The following is an 18,375-nucleotide window of genomic DNA, read 5'->3' on the forward strand; positions in this document are numbered from 1 at the left end:
GCGCCTGGGTGGCTCAGTCGGTTGAGCATCCGACTTTGGCTCAGGTCATGATTTCACGGTCCGTGAGTTCGAGCCCCGCGTCGGGCTCTGTGCTGAAGGCTGAGAGCCTGGAGCCTGTTTCAGTCTGTGTCTCCCTCTCTCTCTGACCCTCCCCTGTTCATGCTCTGTCTCTCCCTGTCTCAAAAATAAATAAAATGTTAAAAAAAAATTAAAAAGAAAAAAAAAAAGAAAATCAGTAATATTTGTAGAGCATCTTACTTTTCACAGTACAATCATAAATAGCGCCTGCAAAGATAGGAGCCATTTGCTACAATTCTTCTAAGATGATCAGTCTTCTCAGAGCCTGGCAACAAAAGAATCTAACTAGATCAAAACTTACCTGGGGCACCTGGGTGGCTCCGTCAGTTGAGCGACCAACTTCGGCTCAGGTCATGATCTCATAGCTTGTGAGTTCGAGCCCCGCCTCGGGCTCTGTGCTGACAGCTCAGAGCCTGGAGCCTGATTCAGATTCTGTGTCTCCCTCTCTCTCTGCCCCTAACCCACTCACATTCTGTCTCTGTCTCTCTCAAAAATAAATAAAAATTAAAAAAAAATAAAAAATACCCAATTTACCTTATTCACTTGCTTATAAGATTCATCTCTGCCTCCTCAAAAAGGTGTTTGAAAATTGCCCTGGGTTCAGTGTATCCATATTAGAGACAAAAAGCTAAAAAGTTTAAGGTGTGAGTTAAATAGTGAAAATTCTGAGGTGTAGTCACCAAGAAGATAGTAATTTGATGCTGTCTCTAGCAGAGAAGGACATTCTTTTAGGGTTCTGGACTCAATTCCAATGCCCCACCTCCCCGCCAACATCAAGCAATTCTCAGAGACCAGCAGGGTCTCCAAGAATTCAACTCAATTCTGATACTATCTACGCAGAGATAGTATCAGATTCTCAGATTAAGGGTTGTCCTGAAAGACAGCCTTTCACTCCCCACTTCAGATGCTAGTTGCAAGCCCCAGGCTGTTACCTGTGCCTCTGAACCAACCAGCTACTGATTAAAGGTTCCAGTGACCTCCTCCTTAGGTTAGATTCATTGTTAGAGGAGCTCACAGAATTCAGGGAAACATTTACTTACATTTACCAGTTTATTAAAGGATATGACAAAAGATACAAACCAATAGTTAGATGAAGAGATACATAGGGCATGGTCACAAATGAAAGAGCCTCTGTCTTCATGGAGCCTGGGGCCCAGTTTGGTGGCATGTAGAAGTGTTCTGGTTTCTCAAACATGGGAGCTCTTCAAAAAAGGACCAGTACTTTGCCTTCTTGAGTTTTTAATGGAGGCTTCATTAATTGTCATGACTGATTAAGTCATTGGCCTTAGGCTAGTTCAAACTTGAGCCCCTCTCTCCTCCCTGGAAGTGAGGTGGGAGCAGGGTGGGACTGAAAGTACCAATCCTCTAGTCACTGGCTTGTTTCTCTGGCAACGAGCCTCCATTCTTAGGTGAGGTCCAAAAGTCACCTCCTCAAGAGACACTTTTTATCACTCTCGACACTTACGAAATTCCAAGGTTTGGGGGGCTGTGAGGCTGGAACTGCAGATGAAGACAAAATATATATAAGAAATATATTTTGGTCATCTGAATGACCAAATATATATGTCTTATAAATCACAAAACTGCAAGGATCATTGCAAATACATAAAAATTTTCATCCTATAAGGGCATTCTTAATTCAAACAAAGCAAAAATGATAAATCAGTGGTCATAGAAATGATCAGAGGTAGAATTTGGGTCTGTAATAAAGACTGTTTGCAAAAATGGCTATAATAATTCCTCCTATATCCCATTGTAACATGACTTTTCTGTTCCTCCCATCAAAAGATGGGATTTATTGCCCTCTCTCTTGAATCGGGGTGACCCTGTGACTTGTTTTGACCAAGGAACATGATGGAAGGAACTCTGTGTATGATCTTCAAGCCTGGGCCTGAGACTGGTATGGAAGTCTGTCTAGCCTAGGGAGGGACCGTGGTGAGGGAAAACAAGGCACCCCAGCTAACAACTAGCATCAACTCTCAGCCATGAAGCCATCTTGGACCTTCTATCCCAGGTGATGCCTCCAGCTGAATGCAAATCCATGAGTGAGCCCAAGTGAAACCAGCAGAACTCTTTGCCTGATCCATAGAGTGTAAGAAATGATAAATCATTGTTGTTTTAAACCAGTAAGTTTCAGAGTAGTTTGTTACACAGTAATAGATAACTGAAATAGGATCACTCCCTCTATATTTTAGATTAAAGTACGTTACCACTACTTCTTGTGACTCAAAAACAATGAAGGCATTGCTATTACATCAATTTCAGGCTGTATAATAGACTTCGCAAAATGAATTAGTAATAGGGAGTCAGGGTGTTCATTATCATCAACTGAAGAAAATAGCAGCTTAAAGTGTTAGACATCTCTAAGAAAACTATAAGGTCTCTACAACTAGAAGAAACATTTAGAAACATGGGTATTAGAAATAGAAAGTAGATGGGGCACCTGGGTGACTCAGTTGGTTAAGCGTCCGACTTCAGCTCAGGTCATGATCTTACTGTTCGTGGGTTTGAGCCCCACGTTGGGCTCTGTGCTGACAGCTCAGAGCCTGGAACCTGCTTCAGATTCTGTGTCTTCCTCTCTCTGCCCCTCCCCAGCTCATGCTCTGTCTCTGTCTCTGTCTCTCTCAAAAAAAAAAAAAGTTAAAAAAAATTTAAAAAAAGAAATGGATGGGGCGCCTGGGTGGCGCAGTCGGTTAAGCGTCCGACTTCAGCCAGGTCACGATCTCACGGTCCGTGAGTTCGAGCCCCGCGTCAGGCTCTGGGCTGATGGCTCGGAGCCTGGAGCCTGTTTCCGATTCTGTGTCTCCCTCTCTCTCTGCCCCTCCCCCGTTCATGCTCTGTCTCTCTCTGTCCCAAAAATAAATAAAAAATGTTAAAAAAAAAAAAAAAAAAAGAAATGGAAAGCAGAATCAGACTTATACAATATGATCTCACTCATATGTAGAATGTAAAAATTAAAACAAATGAATAAATAAATAAAAATATGGGTATTAGATCCCTGAAACAAATTACTCACTTGGGAAACTCAATACTAAACTCAATATTAAAACTCAATATTTAAAACATAAAGATAGTTCACCAGTAAAGAACAGATAATCACAGATATATCAAAGATCAACATTATAGCACCTATAATTGTGAGTAGAAATTCATTTACCTCTGTAGATAGGAATAAGATTGACAAAAATGATGCCTCTTGATACTTGAAGATAAAATCCCTGAGTTGTGTGATGTGGCAGTTACCCTGCAAGAAGGCCCCCAGTGATTCCCATTTCCTAGTATTCACTCTCTTGGGAAATATTCTCCATAAATCATGGCTAGCCTGTGTATCCGGTAGAATGTGGTGGAAGAGGTGGTATGTGACTTCTGAGGCTAGGTTATAAAAGATATTGCAGTTTCTACCTTGATCTCTCCCTTGGATCACTTGCTCTTGGGAAGCCAACTGCTAGGTCTTGAGTACACTCATGCAGCCCTGAGGAGAGGACACAGTGAGGAACTGAGGCCACTAGTATCATCTTGCCAGCCACGACAGTGTGTCATCTTGGAAAGTCTTTTTTTTAGTCTCAGTCAAGCCTCCAGATGACTGTAGTTCGGGCTGACACTCCTTTTAAAGATAGGTTTATTGAGGTTATAGATTATTTACCATAACATTCAGTAATCTTAAGTGTAATATTCAATGATTTCTAGTAAATGTATAGACTTGTGCAATTATGACCACAATCTAAATTTAGAATATTTCCATCATGCCAAAATAAACCCCATGCCCATTAGCAGTTACTTCCCTCTCCTCTACCAGCCCCAGGCATCCACTAATGTATTTTCTGTGTCTATATATTTGTCTTTTCAGAAAACTCAATCTAAATGGAATCATGAAATATGTGGTCTTTATGTCTAGCTTTTTTTTATTAAAATTTTTTTTTAATTTATTTATTTTGAGAGAGACAGAGACTCTCTGTGAGTAGAGGAGGGGCAGAGAGAGAGGGCGACCAAGAATCCCAAGTAGGCTCTGCACTGTTAGCACAGAGCCCCATTCAGGGCTTGAACTCACAAAACCATGAGATCGTGACCTGAACCAAGAGCCAGATATTTAACCAACTGAGACACAGGCATCCCTGTGTCTAGCTCCTTTTTAAGTGTCTAGCTGACATTTTGAGAGACTCTGTACTAGAACCTCCCAACTAAGCCACTACTGAATTCTTGATGTGCAGAAACTGTATGTCTATTGTTGAAATTAGCCACTAACTTTGGGGATAATTTATTACACAGTAATAGATATCTAGTACACATGAGTATGTGATTACTGCTGGGAAACTAAGTCCCTCTGACATCCGGTGTTCCATTAAACCCAGTCCCAGAGGTACAACATTTCTTATCATTAAAACTTGCGGACATGAGAAATTATACCTTACAGTTGTTTTGGCAGGTTCTGTTAATGACACAAAATTGATACTTTTAAACTGATACTTTTTCTAATTTTTAAAAGAAAGCCATTTCCAGATCAGAAGAAAGTATCCCCACTTTATTTTTAGGTCTATGCAAAAGGTTAGATGAATGAAGAAGAAATGAATTGTGGGCAATTAAAATGTGGTGGGTGGGCTACTAAGGAAACTTGCCTGGAAGGAGTTTTGGTTGGTTGGATTGGACAACAAAAGGTTTGGGTGTAATTCCAGGAGACTTAGTCAGTTGCATCCCTGAAATGTTGCTATCAAGAAGTCATTTAAAGGATTCAAGAGGGTAGAGAGGAACAAGTAGACGCAGGCTTCAGATTTTGAGTTGATACCAAAAGGAAGAAGGAAGAGGTTTACAGTTTTACAACTGTGCAATGGGTCAAAACTTCACGGAATGCTGTAAAACAAGAGCCAATTGTGAAATGGTTTAAATAATATGGAGTTAGTAATGTTCTTGACAATATCAGCATAGTTTATTGTTTGATGATGGTTTTGACTCAGTTTCTATGCAGTGAAAGTTGAAGATTAAGAGATTCTTCTAGAATCTCGTAATAGCAATGGCTTTAAAGCTTTGAAAATATTTCTCTGATTCTCTGAGGGTGAAGATCAAAATCTTCACAATGTTCATTTCTTGTTATGCAGGTATTATTCACTAAAATACTAGCCTCTGTAACACATATTCAATTTTTCCCTGCTAGTCAAAGTGCATTATTATTTAATAAAATACTTGCCTTAACCCTAAGTATGAGCATGATGTTGAAATTTCTTCAAATTTATTATTTTACTGTATGTTTTGTTCTGGTTTTTACTGAAATGTTTGTCTATATGTATTAAACCTTCTTATAAAAATTTATTTAAATTTGTTTTATTTAACCCTGCTTGCTTTATACCAATATATACTGATATGTGCTACATATATATATATGTATATATATATATACACACACACACACACATATAAGACATATATACACATATATGCACACACACATATATATATAAGAATTCTCTCAAATTTATTTGATACTGTGGCATACTTTTCAGTTGCTAGTACTAAGACATAGCACCAGTTTTTGCCTTCATGATACTTCAAGTATAACGTTGGTCTTCATTAAATGAATATTTTTGTGTGTGTTTTGTTGTCTACTATATTTTCACCATTTTTTTTTAGCTATGTGACTTAGTTCCTTTATTCATGTTTGTGGTATATAATTAAATATACAAAATCTGTGATTCCCTAGAACTTAGTATACTACACTACACTATATATGTAGTACTTTCCTCCACAAAACTACTGTAAAATATTTTAAACACTTTCATAAACACAAATAAATATGTGTAGAATGAAAGGTACTTATCTACCCCATAAATTTTTCTTGCAAGACTAGGTGCTCTTATTCAAATCTTGACTTTCAGCAAATAAAGTAGAGTTGACCCTTAAACAATGGGTTTGAAATGTGCAGGTCCACTTATACACAGAATTTTTTTGATACAGTTCAGTATAGTAGATGTATTTCTCCTTACGATTTTCTTAAAAAACCTTTTTTTCTCTAGCTTACTTTATTGTAATGCATATAACATACAAAATATGTGTTAATAAACTTTTTTTTGTTATCTGTAAGGCTTCCTGTCAATAGTAGTCTATTAGTAAAGTTTGGGGAGAGTCAAAAGTAATATGTGGATTTTTTACTGCACTGGGGGTTGACTCCCCTAACCCCTGCATTGCTCAAGGATCAGCTGTGCTATGATTCAGGTGCTGGGAAACAGAGAAAATAAGATCAATTGATCCTGACATAAAATATCTAAGACTCTAGTTGAAGAAACGGACACCAAACAATAAGTGATATATATGTGTTCTTCAAGAGGAGGAAGCCTAAAGTATTGGGGGGGGGGATAAGGAAGGCTTTACTGAATAGGTGACTTTTTAAAAATTTTTAAAAATGTTTTATTTATTTTTGAGAGAGAGACAGGGTATGAGCGAGGGAGGGGCAGAGAAAGAGAGGGAGACGCAGAATCTGAAGCAGGCTCCAGGCTCTGAGCGTTCAGCCCAGAACCCAACGACTCGGGGCTTGAACTTGTGGGGCGTGAACCACAAGATCATGACCTGAGCTAAAGTCGGGTGCTTAACAGACTGAGTGAGCCACCCAGGTGCCCCTAATAGGTGACTTTTAAACTAAACTGTGGTTTATAGGGTCAATAAGAGGAAGGGCATTCCAGACAAAGCAAAGAGCATGAACCAAGACAAGCATAAAAGAACATAGTATGCTCTGAAAACAGCAAATAGCTCAGTGGAGCTGGAGAATAGTGGATGTGAAGGAATATCCTGAGATAAAACAGGAAGATTCCACAGAAGCCAGAATGAATGGCTTTGTCAGCCAAACTAAGGAGGTTAGACTTTAACCAGCAAGGGGTGGAAATTTTAAGTGGAGGAATTTTTTCCTTTAAAAAGGTTTCTCTGGCTGCATTGTGTTGGAGAGCAAAGAAATGGAAGGCAGTCAAACTAGTTAGGAAGCCATTATGGCAATTGAATGAGAAAAGATGAGGTCAGAAATGAAAGTAAATAGCAGTGGGGAATGCCCAGGGTCATGAATTAGGGACCTCGGCATGGGACCCTTAGGTATGGGCAGGAGCAGGAGGAGCCCAAAGTGGCTCTGTGGTTTCTAGTCTGGGTGACTGGAGGAAGTTATGCCACTAAATGAAAAATAAAAGGGAAATGCCCTAGGTTGCTGGGAACTATCTTTGACTCCTCCTTCTCTTTTCCAGGAAACACACTACCAATCTCTGCCAGGCCTTTGCCTCCTATCTTCACACCCCTCTCCTCTCCCCCACCCCACTTCTAATTATTTTTCACAGTGCTACAAAGTCATCTTCCTAAAGCAGCTCTGACTGTAGACATTTCTGCACAGAAACATTTGATGGAGTCCCCACTGCATTCAGAATGAAATCTAAACTTCTTAAGGGAGCATTCAAGACGTCCTTGTTCAGGCAGGCCACAAGCTACCTCTTGGATACCCTTATGTTGCTAAGTATCATTTCCTTTCCCCACTCTATATATCATCTGCCCCAAACATTAATCTTTGTTCTCTAATACATCCTGTCATTTTATACCTCTAGATCACGCTATTTTCTCTATTTGAATGCAGTTTCTCGTCCATTCCAACCTGCCAAAATTCTACCCAGAGTTTACGTCACTGTCTCTGTAACACTTTACTCATTCATCCCCTTAGTCAGAAGTATTCTTTTCAGTGGTGCATAAACTATTGTGTCTCAATCCCAACACTTTGGGCATTCTGCCTTTTTAGATAGTTGTGTCTTGGAATCCCTTCTATTCCCTTGCCCATACCTTTACACAGTATAGGTTCAAAAATTGGTGATGAATTTACCTGGAGCAGGGATCTGATTCCTGTATCAACCACCCAAAGTTTAGCATACAGTGGAAAAATCAGGTGATTCTGTGAATCCATGACATCACGCACGAAAAAGAGTCTAGAGGATTCACCTGTCTCTAGGGGGCCCTTTCGCTATCTAGAACATCCGTGACAAAAGGTGGGAGCAAAATAATTTGCTGTCAGGAGAGTACGGCTTCTCCAATAAGTTGCAAGATGCCTTTATTGTTTATGTAAAATTAAATACCTTACGTACTTAAGTGTAAAAAAGCCCTACAGGATCTAAGATTTTCCGAGGTGGAATTTCCCGGTGACAGGCGTCCTCCTGAGGTCAATTGCCCAGACCATCACACAGTGTACCAGGGAGTGGATTAAACACAGAGGCGTGTCCCCAGAGAACTGCTGCGTGGCCCTGAGCGGCCTCTGCTCCGCCCCGCCCCCATTGGCCGCAGCCAGGAGGCTCCGAGGGAACTCCCGCAGGTCTGCGCGCGCAATCCCGGGACAAGGGTCCACGCAGCGCGCGCAATTGCCCTGGAAACTACTGCGCGCGCACGCGCAAATGCGCGGCGGGGAGCGGGACTGAGCTAAAAGCCTAGCAGCGGGAGGAGGGGTTTGCCCTCCCACTCTACTGTGGCTCCCTTGGGGGTGGGCGCGCGCACCGCCCTTCTCTCTCGGGCGGAGCGTCCTTTCCGGCACGCTCCCGGCTCACGCGCTACCTCGGCACCACCCCCCCCACTCCCGCCCCCGCCCCCGCCGTACACGCACCCTTGCGCTCCTCCCGCATTTGTGCGCCGGTGCAGCAGGCAGTGGGAGCATCCGGGCATTTCCGCAGCCGAGCGGCGATCCGGGCGGCGGCAGCGGTCGAGGAGCTCCCATGACAGGGACGAGGAAGGGGGAAGGCAAGAGGGGGGCGAGGCGTTAAGCCGGAGCCGCCGCCGGGTGGGTCCCCAGGGAGGCGGAGGGGGAAGCGCTCTCGCAGCCGGGCGCGTGGCTCGTCGCTCCTCTCGCGCAATCCCTTGGCAGCCCAGGCTTCGGAGATGCATCTGCATCAGGTCCTCACCGGGGCTGTCAACCCTGGAGACAACTGCTACTCTGTGGGCAGCGTCGGGGATGTCCCCTTCACGGTGAGCGGCGTCCGGGTACTCGAGAGGGAGAGACCGGGGGTTGAGAGCCCCTGTCCCGGCCCACGCCTCCCAGGGGAGGCTGTGAGGTGGTGGTGGGCCCCAGTTGCGCCCCCTTTGCAGCCCAATTTCGGGGGGCGGGCGTGGGACTGTGAATCCCTGGGCTGGTGTAGGAAATTACCCGTCAGGGGAAAGGATTAGGAATCCACCGCGCCGTCTGCCCTCAGCAGACGGGCCCCCAGGGGTGACTGGACTAGAAGGTTCCTCTCCTAGGGCGGCCCCGGGTCTGCGGTGGAGGAAGATGGTTGCAGTAGCTGAAACCCCAGAGTGTCCTTTTCGCACCTGCTCTCGGCGTGGAGGCGAAGACTTGGTCTTGTCTCGGAGCATGAAGGCGATGCTGCACCTGGCTCCCCTTGCCCGCCTGTGGCTTTAAACCTGATACGACCTGATCTTCTGTATCTCCTGATATGCAGAATCTTAATTCGAACAAGGAAATAGGGCATTTCATTCTTTGCCCCCGAAACAAATCTAAATGGAAGGGTTAGAGTGACAGTGGCTTGGAGAGCTTTTTATCACGAGATCAGTTTGGTAACCTTCCTAGGTAATATATAATCCGTTTGCAAGGTAGGCTGGTTTATTTGTTTTTAAACTAAGGCAATGCGAAAATTTTATAACTGTTTTTTTGTTTGTGCGGGTAAAGTGTGTGTAAACAATAATGTATTCGAACATCTTTAATATCTCGATGGAAAAGACATGTTTTCTCAATGAGCTTGGACCATCAGTCCTTTTGGAGAATGGATGTTGTTATTACAGCTAATTCCGACTAAGCCCTAGAACCTCTTTTTACCCATAGACAGACTCCCAGGGATCAAAATAAGTTCCTTTTCTTTATTAAATTTATTCAGGATCCTTCTTTGAAGACACTGTAGTCATAAGATCTTGATCAAATACACATTGTTATTGATAACTTGTGCTTGATAAAATTGGAAATAGCTTAATGGTATGTTTTTTACACAAGGAAAACACTTTGATGTCTGCTTTCCAATAGCATGTGTTTAAAGCTGCAGAAATAAGAAAAGCTCCAGCAAAACTGCAGAATCATTATGTAGCACAGTGCATTCTGGAACAGAATTTATCTATCGTTACGATATATTAAAAATAACCCCATAAGATTGCCTTTTGGCCATTTTAATTTTTAAATGTAATCAACTTCGCTTTGTTTCAGTTTAGAATGAACCTTTATGGATATAATTTGGCTGACTTATTTTGTTACACATGACCTATCAGTGGTGTCATCTGTGTTTTGTATCTAAAAATCTGTGTAGAATTCAGCTGGACTTCAAGTGTATAGAGACAGTTTGGGGCATCGAGAGAGGAAATTCCCCTCTCCCCAGTTCTGTAGGTGGGGAGAAAGTTCCCTAGCCTTAGAAGAGTAGGCTTCCTTCATCAAGAAATCTGGAGCCTTGGATTATAGGGTATTTCCACACTATCATGGTGGTGGTAGTTTTCTGTTTCCATCTAAAGGGGAGCAGTGTCTCTGTGGGAACAGTGAAAAGAGCTAAAGAGGTTCAGATGCAGTCTGGAAAAGCCAGTGCAAGAACTGTCAGCATTGCACAGGTGTGGTTATGATGTAGGCCACCCATGACCAGGACCTTGAGATCATTTTCAAGTCTTTTACCACCTCCCTAATTCAACCTGTCACCAAGGGTGGCTGACTCCTTACAGTGTCTATCAGATTTATCCCTTTTCATCTTCTTAGTTACCATCTTATTGTAGTACTTAAATTGTATTACTTAAAATAAACACTTGTAAACTGGTTTTCCTGACACTCCTCTCTGATAAGTTCATCTTCCACACAGCTGCTGGGATAATTTTCTTCAAATACCATTTCACCATATCATTTTTGGCTCAAGAATATTAAGAGTTCCTGTTAGATGTGTTATGAGATTTCAACTTGTCAGATATTCTTTTGTCATCTTTGACTTTATTTTTGATTATATGTACTCCTCACCTTGGCCCCTCTGCTGTAGACCTACTAATCTTCTTACTCTGCCCTGCGTTTTTATGTTGCAATACAAGAACCCTTTTTATTGTCCTAAATATAACTCAAAATTTACTTCGTTTAGGATGCCTGCCTAGGAGTCTGATTATTTTGGCACTTTGGCATTTACAGACACATGCTGCACACCATATCATTTTAATATCTTAGTTTTGAATGAACTGATCCGGTTATAATTTCATCATGAAGTAGAAATGACCTTTTGGACTCTAAGAAGAACAGATTTGCTTAAAAAGAATTGAGAACAAGCTGTTTTCACGTACTCTAGAATCAACTAACAATCAACTGAATGCCTACATTAGTATAGTAAAAATAAATAATAAAAAAACAAAAGTAAAGCTCTTTTACATAGAGTGTGCCATTTGCTTTGTATAGCAGTCAGATGAAAAACTTTAGTTCTGGGTCAGATGACTAAAAAGGGGACTGGCCAGGACTGGAATGGAGGTCCTGTGACTTCTCATCTGGAAGGATTTTCTCTGTAGTATGTTTCTTTCCTATCAGAGTACTTGCTTTGAAGGGTATGTGTATGTTTGAAAGGCACAAACGTGGCCAATGTGGAAAGAAAGACTGTCTTGCAAGTAGACAGTGGGTTTTAACTAATGATATCTTTGATGATAACCTGAGGATCTTTTCAAAGTAGAGTAGATCATTTATTTCAGAGTTTACAAACTACAGGTTTTTAAAAAAGAATTGTTCTAAAAGAATTTTGAAGTGTTCGGAACATTGTAGTTGAAAAACAGTGTGTTATATATATTGCACTGTGCGTGGTGGGTAGTGTGTGGTGTGATCAACTGGGTTGTGAATGACTGCTCATGTCACCATGGCCCAATCTGTGCTATGTTGTCATGGTGGTGCAGTTTGTAGTGGACAGTCCCAGTGATGTGTGTATCTGTAGTGCTAACATGTGCTAGGATGGTTTTTCACTTGTGTTTGGGCAGTTAGTGGTTTTTAAAAGCAATTATGATTTCATAAGTGTGTTTGTATATATTATCTTTTGATCATTTAAGATCTAAGTTCTGGAAATACTGTTATCCTGTAGTAAATCAGGTACCAGCTAGTCCAAGGAGATGATTTTGCCATGTATGAGCTTTGTTGTCTGTATTTGGTCAGTGAGACATTCCCAGCTACCTTCTTATAAGTGAATGTTTTAGAGCTTAATGTAACAGATAGTGTTAATTTTCCTTAATTATGTTTTTATTGCTTTCCTGAAAAATAGTCTTTAGGTTTTTAAAATTTTTTCTGTAAGCATTAAGATATCAATTAAAATAATGATGGTACATGATTATTAATACAGTTTAACTTTTTTTTCACATTTTGGCCTTAAGGGGTACAGACTGTATTTTCAGTTATATAGGGACAGTTGATGTTACTCCAGTCTGATATGAATTCAACACACTAATCAAAGTTTAAAAAAATTAGTCATTTTCACTCCCTACCAGGGTCATATACTGGTAGAGATTAAAAATGATATACATAATTATAATGTAAGGCAGATGAAAGAGATCACATATAGTTGGGAAGATAAAAGATTTCATGTTAAGATTGACAGTTGTAAAGACAGAAAGGTATTAGGCCTTTTTGAATGGCAAGAACAACAAAAGCCAAGGAATGGTGTGATATAACAGGTAAATTATTGGGTGACTATTCCTTCACAAAACAATTAAAGCCCCCACAAGACTACCTCAGTAAATAAGAAAACACCCTCAGAATGTTGAAAAATATAATTAGCAAATGTTACCTATAGATTTTTAGCTTTTGTTTTTTTTTTTCAAGTACCACCAGAAAGTTAGTAATGAATGCAAAAACATTCATTTAAACTTTAGAAGTTACTTTTATATGACCTTTCCCCCCCTGGCATTTAGATATATTTTAATTCTACTGTGGTATAATAACATTCCAGTCCTAGAATTATGTCAACACCAAATTTGGAAAATGATCAGCCTGTTTATATCCATTTAGCAAATGTTTGTTGAGCACATAGGTCTATGAGGCTCTCTGGAGATTAACAGCAACAGCAACATCAAGAGAACAAAAACGCATAGTAGTGATTTCGGGGAGTTTATTGAAGAAGTATGGGAACCTGCTATCTACTTAGAGTTAAGACATGTACTTAACCACAGCTGGCAGGCTGTGTGGTGTTGTGAGGCACTTACATTCTTGTGGGAATTCAAGAATAAGAGATCACATTTGGCCAGGAGAGTGGGGAAGTTGGACAGAAGAGTGCTTCTTTAGCTGGTGGGTTATCAGTGTCTATAACAACTTTTACAGCTATTGACAGCCTGTGCTGATAGTAAAGGGAAAGACAGCAGTCAAGAATTTAGAGTGGAGTTGTTTTCCAAGAAAAGACAGCTGGTTTATTCCTGCAGAGTAGCTTCTTGTTTATGTACATTGATACCTTTCAGAGTTTTTTGTGGGCATGTGTTTGGTGTGAACCTGTAGGTAGATAGGAGGTTATATAAGTTCTTACTTATGTCCCTGTGTAGATTGTTAGTTAGCCTTCCTGCTTATAGCAGGGAGACTCTTAGCAGCTACCCGGAAACTGGTACAAGTCCCAAATAAAGCCCCCTTAGAAATGAGTGGTCAGAGACCAACAACTTAAGTGACCTTGGATAAAGTATTGAAACTTTTTTTTAGGGTTTTCATCTGTAAAATGAGGTTCTTAAATTAGGTTCTTTTTAAGTATTCAGACCTTGAATGAGCATTGTATGGACTTCTTTAGACATTTGTAAGAGGCGAAAGGGAAAATGGACCAGAACTGTAATGCGGTTGTGGTGAAGTTATAGTCTCTTGTATATTGCCTCTCCACTTATAAGACAGTTGGTCTGACTTTACAGTTAGGGACGTCCTTTCTGGCTCAAGGAATAAGCTATGCAGAGTGTTTATGAAATCGTGTGTCTTCTTTGGGCTCACAGTGGAGAAGATGGCTCTTGTTTATGATTGTACCCTCAGTGGATGGTAGATAATAGTTGCCCCGGACTGTCACAGTGCAATATGAAGTGGGAGATGGGGCCAATGTGATTGTATTCGGGTTTTCGACCCTGTAGATATACTTACTTCTCTACTTTATGTTCTTAGGATTTGAGGTATTTAAAAGATGACTTTTGAAATTACAATCAGTACCTTACCTTGGGTCTTGGGAAGTTTTTAGAACAAATCAAAGTCTCAGTATTTAATTATCAAAAAGAGCACAGGGTGTTGGGTTACAACCGCAGTGGCACAGTGGAAAAACAAGTCATGCCTGACCAATTTAATTTCCTTCTATGACAGAAAGCAAAGCAGTATTTAAAAGGGGATAATGATAGAAAATATCTGTAATTCACATTTAATAAGGCTTTTCAAGCTTGTGGGTTATTTTTTAAAGAAAGTTTGGAAGTCAAATATTTTAATAGAAATGTTAGTGTTTTCAGTCTTTTTGACTTTGTAGGATCCTTTTGTATTACATTTTTGCTCTGAAACCCTAATTCATTATGTAACAGGATATAGAACCTGTTATTGAGGAAGCAGGTGCAACTTACACAGGTGGTATGACTGTATTTTCTTTCTCTTAGATATAGCTCATTGTTACCCTGGGACTTGATGCATATATGTGAACCCAATTGCCTGTGCTTTTTCTTCTCAAAACTTCTCATTTCATGATTGCTAAGGGCTTGTTTAATGCTCTCCTCTCCTCCCATTCTAAGTGCCTGCAAAATAAGATGTTTATCTCCTATCCCTCTGATAGAGAAGTCAGTAGGTATAAAAGGGCCAGTGCATAGAGGGAGACTCCTTTAAACACTAAGTACATGATAAGTTGGTGGAATGATTTGAAAACTATAAATAATACCTTCTTAGATTATCAGTGAAGACATTCCTTTAGGGCCACTTTCTCTAGAAAGTCAGGCTTCTCAGGATTTAATTTAATTTGTACTAAGTCATGATGTCTTCATCCTGTGACTTTAAGAAAAACCAGGAAAGGGCACCTGGGTGGCTCAGTTGGTTTACTTTGAATTTTTCTGTGTAGTTGCATTTCAGAATTGTGTCTTCTAAATATCCTATACTTGGATTTAATTTTTTGTGTTAACTAGAACTTAAAATTTTTCTAATGCTTATTTATTTTTGAAAGAGAGAAAGAGCATGCTCAGGGGAGGGACAGAGAGACAGAGAGAGACACAGAATCTGAAGCAGGCTCCAGCTTCTGAGCTGTTAGCACAGAGCCTGACAAGGGACTCGAGCCCATGAACCATGAGATCATGACCTGAGCCAAAGTCAGACGTTTAACTGACTGAGCCACCCAGGCACCCCCGAACTTTTAATTCACTTATATTTAACGTTATTACTGACATATTCATGTTTAACTTTACCATCTCATATTTGTCCCCTTTGCTCTTAGCACCCCTTTTTCTCCTTCCTTCCCTCTTTTGAAATGACTTTGTTTTCATTCCCTTTTTTCCCTGTAGTAGTCCTAAAGTTGTATACTCTGCTTCTATCCTAGAAATTACAACTTGTATTCTTAAATTGCCATTTAACTTGCCAAAGTCTGCTCAGGCATGACAGTCCTTCAGGCAATACAGGGACCCTTTATAACGTTTTTACTCTTTTCCTGCTTATGATCTCTCCTTCAGTGATAAGTCTTCATGTTTATAAATCCTGTAAGATCTTATTATTATTTGACATAGTTGGTGCTTATTTACATTTACCTGTGTATTTATTATTACTTTATTCTTTATTCCCTCCTGTGTCTTTCACATTCCATTTGGGATCATTTTCTTTCTTCCTGGAGAGGCTTCTATAGAATTTCCTTTGGTGTGGATCTGTTGGTGTTGTAATGTCATCTTTTGTTTGCATGAACATGTCTTCATTTTGTTTCATTCTTGGAAGGTATTTTTGCTAGGTAGAGAATGACAGTATTTTCTTTTCAGCACCGTAAAGATGTCAGTCCTTTGTCTTCTGGCCTCTGATGTTTCTGATGAGAAGTCGGCTACCAGCCTACTGCTTCTTTAAAAGTTGTATTTTTCCTCTAGCTTCTTTTAGATTTTTTTGTCTTTCTGAAGTTTTACTATGTTGTGTCATAGTAAAATCTTGTGAATGTGTCAATCCTGTTTGCGACTTTTGAGATTTTTGAATCGTGAATTGATGTATTTTATTAAATCTGGAAAAATTTCAGGTAATATCTGTTTAAAAATTGCCTCTTCCCCATTGACCTTATGAGAGTAATATATCAAACATATATTGGACCTAATCACTTTATTTCTATATCTAATATCCTTTCTCTTCTGTTTTCTTTTTTATCCTTCTTTTGCGGCATTCTGGATGGTTTCTTCTAATCCATTTGCTAATCCTGTTTCAGTCATGTCTGATTTGCTTTATTGCAGTTACTGCACTGACTAGTACTAGGTTTTATTTGTTTTTGTAATGTCCTATAAGATGGAGCAAATTTCCTTCTATTCCATTTTTGCTGGAAATTTTTATCATGAAGGGATCTTGAATATTGTCATATGTTTTTCCTTCACTGATTAATATGATCATGTGATTTTTCTTCGTTAGACTGTTCATATGGTAGATTACATTGATTTTTGTGAATTGAATTAGCTTTGTATTACTTGTATATTATCCTTTTTCTTTATGGCTAGATTCAGTTTGCTAGTATTTTATTGAGGCTTTTTGCATCTTTGTTCATTAAAGATATTGATCTATAGTTCCCCCACCCCCACCCCCTTGTATTGTTTTTGTTTGGTTTGGTATCATTGTACTGCTGATTTCATAAGATGAGTTTGGAGGTATTCATTTTCTATTTTCTGTCAGGGGTCATGTAGAGTTGTTGTCATTTATTCTTTAAATCTACTAAAATTTCTTTAACAGTTAAAGGACTATTCAGGTAATATATTTCATCTTGGGTGAGTTTTTGTAGTTTCTTGTTTTAGAGGAATTAGCGTTTTTGATCCATTTCTTTGTCATATTTATGTGTATAGAATTGTTTATAGTGTTTTAGTATTACCTCTTTAATGTGTGCAAGATTAGTGCTGGTATTCCTTCCTTTATTTCTCATATTCATAATTTGTTTCTTCTCGCTTTTTCTTTGTCTTCCTGGAGGTTTATGCATTTTATTGTTCTTTTTCAAAGAACCAGATTTTTTAAAAGTTTATTTATTTAGTAATCTCTACACCCATGTGGGGCTTGAGCTCACAACCCTAAGATCAAGAGTCACATGCTCTTCTGACTGAGCCAGTCAGGCGCCCCTCAAAGAACCAGATTTTTATTTCATTCATGTTTTCTATTATTTTTCTCTTGTCATTTTCATTGATTTCTGCTCTTTATTATTTCCTTTCTTCAGCATGCTTTGAATTTGTTTTGCTTTCCTTTTCTAATTGATTAAGATGGAAGCTTAGATTACTGATTTGAGAGTGTTCACCTGTACCTCTTCAAGCATTTTATTGTAGCCACTTTAATGTTTTTTTTTTTTTTTTGATAATTTTAACATCTAGGTGTGTTGATTGTTTTTTTCCTTTACCTTGTGAGTTGAGATTCTCTTAGTTCTTTGTATTGCTGAGTAATTTTGGATTGTAACCTGGACTTTTACTTATTTTAAAGTTTATTTATTTATTTTGACAGAGACAGCGAGCTGGAGGGGGCAGAGGGAGAGGAGAACTCCCAAGTAGGCTCTGCACACGTGGTCAGCGCAGAACTCAATGCAGGGCTCAAACCCATGAAACTGTGAGATCATGACCTGAGCTGAAATCAAGAGTGGGGCACTCAACTGACTGAGCCACCCAGGCACCCCTGTAAACTGGACTTTTAAAAACATTAAATTATGAAACTCTGGATCTTGTGTAAATCCTACAGAGAATGCTGATATTTTTGTTTTAGCAGACAGTCTACTTGTTTGGATTTAGGCTGGAAGTTCTCACACCAGCCTTCTATGGGTCGTTGTTTCAATGTCAGTTCCATTTTTAAAGCCTTTGAGTCCCAGTAAGATATATCCTGTGTATGTTCCTCCTAGTGGCCAGTAAAGGACCTGGTCAGTGGCCTTTCCTGTAGTTCAGTTCTCAGAGGTTTTTGCTCTTCTTTTTAAGGTGTGATCTATGCATGTGTAGCCTGGGATGGAGCCCAGGAGTTTATAAACAAAGTTTATTGGATCGTTGTTCTGAGCTCTTCCTTTTCTGTGGTTTCCCTAGCACTTTCTGGTTTCTAGGGCTCCCCTTTGTGGTTCCCTAGCTGCAGAGTTGAGACTTTAGTTACTCTGCACTATACTCCCTGGGTGTGTACCTGTGTTCAGTGCCAAGTAGCAGTACGATAGGGAAAGAAAA

The 18,375-nt window shown here is 39.9% G+C and overlaps 1 protein-coding gene across 4 annotated transcripts in view; it reads left to right on the forward strand.

The window, feature by feature from the left end:
- Positions 1-8,927: 8,927 nt before the first annotated feature.
- The window catches only part of DMXL2 (Dmx like 2), a 151,861-nt gene continuing 142,413 nt past the window's right edge, over positions 8,928-18,375 (forward strand). For all 4 annotated transcript variants that reach the window (XM_058737729.1, XM_058737732.1, XM_058737730.1 and 1 more), the window contains exon 1: positions 8,928-9,036. In XM_058737729.1, the coding sequence (XP_058593712.1) occupies positions 8,950-9,036 (87 nt within the window). In that variant the 5' untranslated portion in view covers positions 8,928-8,949. The remainder of the gene's footprint in view (positions 9,037-18,375) is intronic.

Source organism: Neofelis nebulosa, chromosome 7 (assembly GCF_028018385.1).
Source record: "Neofelis nebulosa isolate mNeoNeb1 chromosome 7, mNeoNeb1.pri, whole genome shotgun sequence".
Lineage (NCBI taxonomy): Eukaryota > Metazoa > Chordata > Mammalia > Carnivora > Felidae > Neofelis > Neofelis nebulosa.